The sequence below is a fragment of the Populus euphratica genome, unplaced genomic scaffold, assembly GCF_000495115.2.
Source record: "Populus euphratica unplaced genomic scaffold, PopEup_1.0 scaffold138.1, whole genome shotgun sequence".
NCBI classification, from domain to species: domain Eukaryota; kingdom Viridiplantae; phylum Streptophyta; class Magnoliopsida; order Malpighiales; family Salicaceae; genus Populus; species Populus euphratica.
The window spans coordinates 156,231-164,780 of NW_011500027.1; the positions used below are offsets into that span (position 1 = coordinate 156,231).

General features: G+C 34.3%; 1 protein-coding gene across 1 annotated transcript; it reads left to right on the top strand.

Moving 5' to 3' along the window:
- Window positions 1-4,777: 4,777 nt before the first annotated feature.
- LOC105142230 (uncharacterized) lies at window positions 4,778-6,373 on the top strand. The gene is made up of 3 exons (XM_011049753.1): window positions 4,778-4,940; window positions 5,067-5,564; window positions 5,677-6,373. The coding sequence occupies exons 1-3, from the start codon at window positions 4,862-4,864 to the stop codon at window positions 6,195-6,197; spliced, it is 1,098 nt and encodes a 365-aa protein (XP_011048055.1). The 5' UTR covers window positions 4,778-4,861; the 3' UTR covers window positions 6,198-6,373.
- The last annotated feature ends 2,177 nt before the right edge of the window (window positions 6,374-8,550 follow it).

Sequence of the window (8,550 nt, forward strand, 5' to 3'; positions counted from 1 at the left end):
TAAAAAAATACAAAAAATACAAAACTTTTAAATATCAAAAATATTTTTTTAACAATAAAAAATATTTACTTTTTTTAAATATTTTTTTAAAAAATTAAATATTATATATATATATTCAGATCATGCATTATATCAAAAATATTTTTTTAACAATAAAAAATATTTTTAAAAAATTATAATTACATTCCCAAACACCTTCAATTTTTAACGGAAATAATTAGATTACATGAGTTTGACAAAAATTAATAAAATAAATGAAATTAAAATTAAAATTAAAATTAAAATTCTAAATTTGATTGATTGTTTTCTTCATTATTATGGTTTTTGAATGTGTAATAGAAATGGATTGAGTAAAAAAACAATATTTAATATATAAATAGTTTTATTTTTAAATAGTTAAATAATTCAAGCTAGCTTACTAGCCTAGTAAATTCACGAAAAAAGATTTTCTTTGTTTTTTTTATAAGAGTGTTAAACCTGTAGAAAATGCTCTTCTTGTTTTCATAAGAAACTTTTTCTATGATTATTTATTTATTTATTATTATTTAGTTAATGTTTAATTATTGTTTCAATATATAAAAAATGAAATCATGGCCATATCCCTTCTTCTTTTTTTACTTTAACTGTTTTTTATATCTCTCTTATTTTTATCTTGAAATGCTAATTAAACATAACTTTAATCTCTATTTTCTCATTATTATTTTTTCTTTATTTGTTAATTATTATTTAGATAATATTTAATCATTATTTAAAAATAAAAGAGATGAAAACAGGACTATATCTCTTATTTTTTAAATATAACCGTTTATTTTTATATCTCTTATTTTTATCTTAAAACACTAATTAAATGCAACCTCAATCTCATTTGTTTTCTTTGTTGACCCATTCTCCAAGGTAGAAAGACTTTGGTCGGGTTCGTTAATTTATCGCTCAACTTGTTAAGTGTGAGGTTCTAACAGGCTTGGTATTTTATTTCTATTATTATTATTATTATTATTATTATTTCAAAGTCATTTGTATTGCTTTCTTGACAAAGTCAAATAATTTACATTGAGTGGGTTAGAATCCCCAAAGGTTGAGTATCGTTGACGTCTGCTTGAGCAGGAATGACAGAAGCTGTGAAAACCATGATTGAGCTTTAAAGCGGTGATAATCTGGCTAGTGAATGCTTGCTATTAATGGCTGGTTGCTTGAGTTTAACTTTGGGAGGATTAGGGTCTATGGCAAATGATGAAGAAGGGACATTAGCATAATGCTTCTATGCTGTCTAAATAGCCTTGAATCTCTTGTTTTCACTTTAATGAGAAGTTTCTTGCTATACATAAATCTTGGCTATTCTTTTTATCTAATCCTATCTCTTCATAACACTGACGTGGTATATGGGCATCACATCTATTCTCAAAGTTTTGGTTGAATTTAAATACCTGAGCCCTAAATTAAGCCCTCTGATGATGATGATGATGATTCTCTTGTCTTTGTCCTTGCATATTGCTGCTGTGGCATATATTTTGTTTTCGATAGTTCAGTGTATGATGCTTTGCTTGGGCAATAGCACGGCTCGGAGATCTCTACTGTTTATGGCATTTCCCCTTGTAGTGCTCTGATTGTGTTTTCCTATACCAGATGGCGAAGAAAGCAACTGAAGTGGGTTCGTTTGAGACTCGAAGGTAATGGCCTGTACTACTGAAATGAAGGAAGAAGTGAACCGTTGCCAGATTCACGAATGGTTCCCAAAATTCAAGTCTGTATCTATCAGAACTATATTTCTTGAACTTCAAGAATCTTTATTCGAGTACCTTCTTGATGATCCGATCCCTTCCTCCTTCCTCTTTCCATCTCAAATGAAGATGCCCTGCCGAACAGAATCCACAATCCCATAGACGAAGAAGACCATACCGTGTCAGAAGAATCTGAAGATGAACCAGAGAAACCTCCACCGCTCCCTTCTTTCCCTTGAATTGAAGATCAAGGAATCGATTGAAACCCTTGGAGGTGCTGTCTTTCCTTAGCTCAACTGGAGTACACCAAACGACTGCTTGGATAGCCCATCTGGGACCCTCCATCTAGTGAAACTGCGCTATGTTGTGATCATTGGACTCATTTGTCCATGATCTGTGTCATGCCCATGATTCATGCAGTGACAAAACCCTGTCTAGTGTTGTTCCCCCGCTTTCTTGTTTGATATGGAAATCCGTTGCTTTGTATCATTGCATGGAGCCAGCAGCTGGTTGGGATCTCACAGAGGGATGTCACTACATTTTATCCTGTTCTCCTTGAGAAGAATAGTGATCGTCAACGCTTGTTGGGGTTTTTATAAATTTTACTGATAATGTTAGACTGAAATTGAATCTGAAAATGTTACAGAGGTTTCATTTAGCTAGGAATGGCTACTGGAAATACCTCCCAGATGTCAGATTTTCGTTTAAACCCGAATGGTAATCGCATATATGATCCTGTATCATATTCATTTATAAATTTTTATCTAAATAATCCTAAACTCAGCTTCAATCCAAACTTGTTAATCTTTCTGTTCTTTATCTAGGTACTTCTTGAAATGTATCAGTAAAATTAATCATCAGAGATATTACATCTGTAAAATTCGAGCTGGCATGGAAATTACAGGGATTTGAATCCAATATGTACCTTTTTTTCTTAAATAAAAAACAGCACATAGTTAAGTTGGACACATTAACTTATGCATGGAAAATCCTTATCTCTGGTTTCCAAGAAACAAATATGCACCAGAATCAGTTTTCAATTACAAATAACAGCAATCAAGGAGAATATGTGCAAAAACCCTGGAAGCATCTTCCAGGTTTTGACCGACAACAGTCAACAGAGGTTTCTGAGCAATGAAAAAGTATATTGGTGTAAAGATCCCCATCATGCGTGAATCAAGGACAGAAATGATCATGCACTGAGTGCATGCATAAATGTTTGTTCAAGAAAACGAGACTAATACATCCACAATGCTTACCAAAATAAATTATAGTTAACCAGATTGAATGATCAAATTGACAGAAGGAACCCAGGCGGGTAGCCTTCATGAGATTAAAATGACATATTATGAAAAGCACTCACGATATCTAGTTTGTATTTTAATGCATTGCATCCGGTAGCCAGGCTAACATTTATCGGTCTTTAAGATTGGGATATGCAGTCAAACTATTACGAAAGCATTTACCTGACACCTTCAACAAGTGCTGCTTTCTCCAAGAAAGCCTGAACTCTTTGACAACCTTCTGGTGCAAGGCGCAAGAAATCTAAAATTTTGACCTGAATGAGCTAGAAATCTGTGACTTATAGATCACTTTGTAAGGATTCAGGAACAGATGCACATTGGATTGATGTGAAATCATAAAAGAAATCGATTGCTCCTATTTACAGCTTTACAGACCTCATCCTATTCTCTCTATATTTTAGCCAGCCAAAATGATCATAAAAACTTTTGGTTCAAAAGAAATCACCACAATACTTTGTACCATGTTCTTTGTGATGAATCTTCCAACAGCATATACCCGGAACTGCTTAGTGAAAACTGATTTTTGTCAAGTGGCAAATACCAAGGTAGAGGTGAACCCACAGCAACATCCTTCTCCCATATACCCTAAAACATGATAGAATAGTAAAATATATACGATAGTAAAGGAAGTTTTCCAGAGCTTGATTTTCGATATATATATATATATATCTTAACTCTAAGCTATACAAGTAGAACACAGTAAATAGTTGAACCAACATTGACCTGATGTCAGGAAGTCCACTGCCAAGCTCAACTTCTCCCTATTTCCAAAAGCATAAGTTCGGTAGACACACCCTATGTGTAAACGTCAGAACAAGGGACATGTTTATGCAGGTAACCTTAATTCTTTGGTGTTCTTGGTTTAGAGGGTCAGATGATTCAGTTATGCACCATTCACAAGCAGCAAAACACTGGCCAGATTTCAAAAGTATGTAAATCTCTTTACCGCAATCGCACTATTTTATCCAAAAAGCAGAGTCAAATAACTTCAGATGAAAAGGGCCGTGTACAATTGAAGTAAATGCCTTGGTTGATATTTTATAGCTTATACATGAGCAGAGGTCTTTCAAAATTAGCTAGGAGTCAAATATTTTGGTGAACAAGAAATTCAAATCATTATTACAAGAGCTACACTTCATAAAATCCCTTAATTAAGGATACTAGCAGCATCAAGCAATATCATTAACTTCTTAACAACCCGTATTAATTACCTTCAGTTCAAACACTGACCTTAATTAATACAAGAGCTGCAATGTAGTGTTGCCTTCACAATTTCACACGAGCCCATCTGTTTCTGTCAAATAATCAAGCCAGGCATCTTTGCATTACGCCGACCAACATAAATTCTATGTGGAAGGCAGATCTTAGTGTGAAAATGTAAAATCAACTAAAGTTAAAGACGCAAGAAACTGGTACATCTCTGGTTTAATCATTAATCACGCATACTCATTACAAAATCAAGCATCAAACTTGCATAATCACCGGCTTGTGTGGACAAGGAACAAATGAATCAAGATTTAGATGAGATCTAAATAAAAAAGTCCTGGAAGAGAGCAAATCACGGCAACCAAGGAAGGGTCCAACCACAAGAGTCAAGAAGCTCAGTTGAAATTTGGGACTTAGATTTTGAAAAGAGGGACAGACCAAAACATCCCATGGCTATTTGATGACACGTTAACATGGGTTGTTTTCTATTATTTCCCTTCTTCAATGCATCCAGCTTTTGTTGTGCTATAAATATACAAATAGATTTCGCTATTCTTTTATACCCACTTGGGAGCTTTTTTTCCTATTTTGAGGGCCACTTCTAGTTGCTCCTTGACAAGCAAAATAAATACAATGGCTCTGTTTCTCTCTCTTTGCGTTGCTCTCATTTTCTCCTTAGCTCATGCTGCTAGTCCACCTCCACTTCTTGATGGTAAAAATCACCTCTCTTTACTTGATTATGTGCAATGTTTTTGGTAGTTAACCAAAGAAATGCTCAGTATTTACATGTGATATAATGTCATTTTTAGCACTGGGTGGCATGGGTAACATTTTGCAGGACTTGTTGAAAATGGGGACTTTGAAGAGGCACCAGCAAAATCAAACCTCAAGAAAACAGTGATCATAGGAAAATACTCACTCCCCAAATGGGAAATCAATGGCTTAGTAGAGTATGTCTCGGGCGGACCACAACCAGGTGGCTTCTTCCTAGCCGTTCCTCGAGGGGTCCATGCAGTGAAGCTAGGCAATGAGGCATCTATCTCTCAAAATCTTACTCTCAAACGAGGTTCAATCTATGCTCTCACGTTTGGAGCCACCAGAACCTGTGCTCAGGATGAGGTGCTAAGGGTCTCAGTCCCTGGCCAATCAAGTGACCTCCCTCTTCAGACCCTTTATAGCAGCGATGGAGGTGACACCTATTCCTTGGCTTGGAAGGCTACTTCTGATGTTGTCAAGGTCACATTTCATAATCTCGGAATTCAAGAGGACCCCTCTTGTGGTCCTATATTGGATGCTATTGCAATCAAGGAGATGCCACCTCTCCGGCGTACTATAGGTAAGATCATAGAATTTACAGGATTTTTAGAATTTCCAGAAGACACGTTGTTTTATGTGCTCTCTTCAGACAACCTAAGTGAGTATTGTTTTTTCATTTTGTTTCTACACAGGCAACCTAGTGAAAAACGGTGGCTTTGAAGTTGGTCCGCATATGTTCAAGAACTTCTCAACAGGTGTCTTGCTCCCTCCCAAGCAACAAGATCAAATTTCACCCCTCCCTGGCTGGATCATTGAATCCCTCAAACCAGTAAAATACATTGACAGCAAGCATTTCTTTGTGCCCGAAGGATTTGCGGCAATTGAATTAGTAGCGGGGAGAGAGAGTGCCGTAGCACAAATCATAAGGACAATTCCTGACAAATTCTACAACCTCACATTCACAGTCGGAGATGCAAAGAATGCTTGCCATGGATCAATGATGGTTGAGGCATTTGCTGCCAAGGAAACTGTCAAAGTTCCCTACGTCTCACAGGGAAAAGGTGGATACAAGACTGCAATTTTGAGGTTCCAGGCAATTTCAGCTAGGACAAGGATTACATTTTACAGTGCATATTATCATACCAAGTTACATGATTACGGTCACATGTGTGGCCCTGTCTTGGATGATGTCAGTGTGTTTCCCACTCACTAATAAGATCTTCGATGCTTATCCAATATTGCCGTGAGTAATTTCTTGGGTAATTAGAGAGGTTTGTAATTGTCTATGAGAGAGTTTATTGCACTGAAATGGGCGTTTAAACCTTCTTTAACAGAAACAAATAAAATTAATGCTACTGTATGGTATAAACTCGAGCAATTTACTTTCAACGATTGCATATATGTCTGTGATAACATGTTTTTAATTCCTGTTATTTTGTTTAACCAAATGACAAATAAGGCATTTTCTTGAACGCAATACTCTCCTCAATGCTCATGGCATTGGATCTATAGCATGTGATTTCATCATCTACAGGGCTTCACTAAGAAAAATCAAACAACATCCGGTTGAACTCACTGTCCATATATAGTTGTTTGAATCATGGTGGGTTCTGGATGCTGCAATATTCAAGTCGATCTTTTTCAACAAATTTGAAAGTTCTGCTAGTGTTTTGCAACACTTTTTAGTAATCCATTACAAAAAATCTATGTTCAACTAACGTAGGGCATTGTGGACAGCACCATTTTGTTGCAAAAGAAGCATTCTTCAGCTATTTCTCTCTTTACTGTGGACAGTCAAAAGACGTACCAGAATTCTGCAGTTCCAAGTTCCAAACTCTGAACTAGTTCATGGAAAACTAACCGTTATGGACATTCCTATTTACTGATTGCCACCCTTTAGCTTTGCATTAGGATGCCAAAATAAGCACTTGCGCAGCTCTATAATATACAGTGAAAGAAAGCATGTCGACAACGAAAGTAGAATATTGTTTGGTGTAAGATGAGAGTTATCCACTGTGGTGAGTAAATTCTTTTGCTGTCATGACTCACGAGTCAATCACTCTAGACCTCGTTTTTTCAAACAAAATGGAAAGGCAAAGCGTCTATCTACCTTTTTTGTCTTCTACGCCTCGAGCATGTGTTCGTAGAAAAATGAGAGTAAGGTGTTCCACTGTCCAAAAGTCATGGGGCTCCACCGAAGGGGACGGCAGTTTATTTGTACCAGGTCCTGAATCTACTTTTTGAAACTAAAGAACTAGATTTCCGCGTGAACAGTACTGGGCCAAGATAGAAATTGCAAGGTACATCAAGTACTCCTTAACAAAAGGTAAAACAAGGTGGTTGTTTTAGTCAGATTAACACACTTAACTAGGGTTATGACACAGTTACTGAAATGATATAGTTTGACATTATCATGTTTTTGAAGCATATGTTATTTATGTTTTTGAATCATGAAAATTATATAATATGTTTTGGAAGCATTACATTAATTTAAAATTATTATTTTATTAATATTAAGTTGGTTTTTTACTGTGATATAGTAATAAAACTGTTTTTAATCTTTGTAGCACTTATGAAAAAAGTGAAATTCACATCATAAAATACAGGGGGTTAAATATTTGTCATACTAAATTTAAATTTTTTTAAAATAAACAAACTCTAGATGATATCATGATAAAAAATGAGAAAACTCAAGCAGGAGCAAGAGTTGGATTTAATCACATTACTGATAAGCTCAAATCATCCAACATACGATGTAAATGTAGATAAATATATGATTTATATTTATATATTTTAAGTTACTTAAATATTGTATTATTGAATTATTTTATATTTGTTTTGGGTGTGTGGGTGCATGTATTCCTAAGGCTACTTGTGATTATAAAATATAATAATATGTTGAGTTTAGATAGAATTTATTTAATGTATTTATTGTTTTTTTTTTGCATGTTTTTTTAAGCAAGACAAAATTTTAGATATAGTTTTTATATAGAAAAAACTTTATCTAAATTTTGATAAAATTATAAATATTTTAACTTTTTAAAATCATAAAATAAATAAAATTTTAAATTAATAAAAATTATAATTTTATAAATTTTTTCAAACTTAAAATACGAAAATAACTCAAAACCTTACGGAAGCCAAAACATTAAATATTAAGAAAATATCATGATTCTGAAACTTGACTATGTATCAAACATCATGTTTTTCAATTATGATATTATTAAAATATTATATTTCTGAATGGTAATATTTTGAAATTGCATTATTTTACCTAAAAAAATTCATTTTATATTATTTCAGTATTTAATTATATTTTTTTATGTTAATTGACCGATTTATCCAAACAAGGTACGATTTACACAACAGCGAGAAGATGCGGATAAGCTCTTGGTAAAAGGTGTCCTCTGTACATTATTGCATGCAAATTGCACTGTGCATGATTCCATGTTGTTGGCAAATGACCAGAAGCTTACCAAAAGGTAGGGGTGAGAAAAAAATCGATAAACTGAGAAAAACGAGAAAACCGGAAAAAAAAATAACTGAAAAACCGAACCGAAAAAAAA

What these genes read in the sequence shown, in the direction of transcription:
- LOC105142230 (XM_011049753.1), top strand. Translation starts at nt 4,862, where the DNA reads ATGGCTCTGTTTCTCTCTCTTTGCGTTGCTCTCATTTTCTCCTTAGCT. An exon ending in TCCACCTCCACTTCTTGATG is followed by an intron (nt 4,941 to 5,066) that starts GTAAAAATCACC and finishes AACATTTTGCAG; the next exon opens with GACTTGTTGAAAATGGGGAC. An exon ending in ACCTCTCCGGCGTACTATAG is followed by an intron (nt 5,565 to 5,676) that starts GTAAGATCATAG and finishes GTTTCTACACAG; the next exon opens with GCAACCTAGTGAAAAACGGT.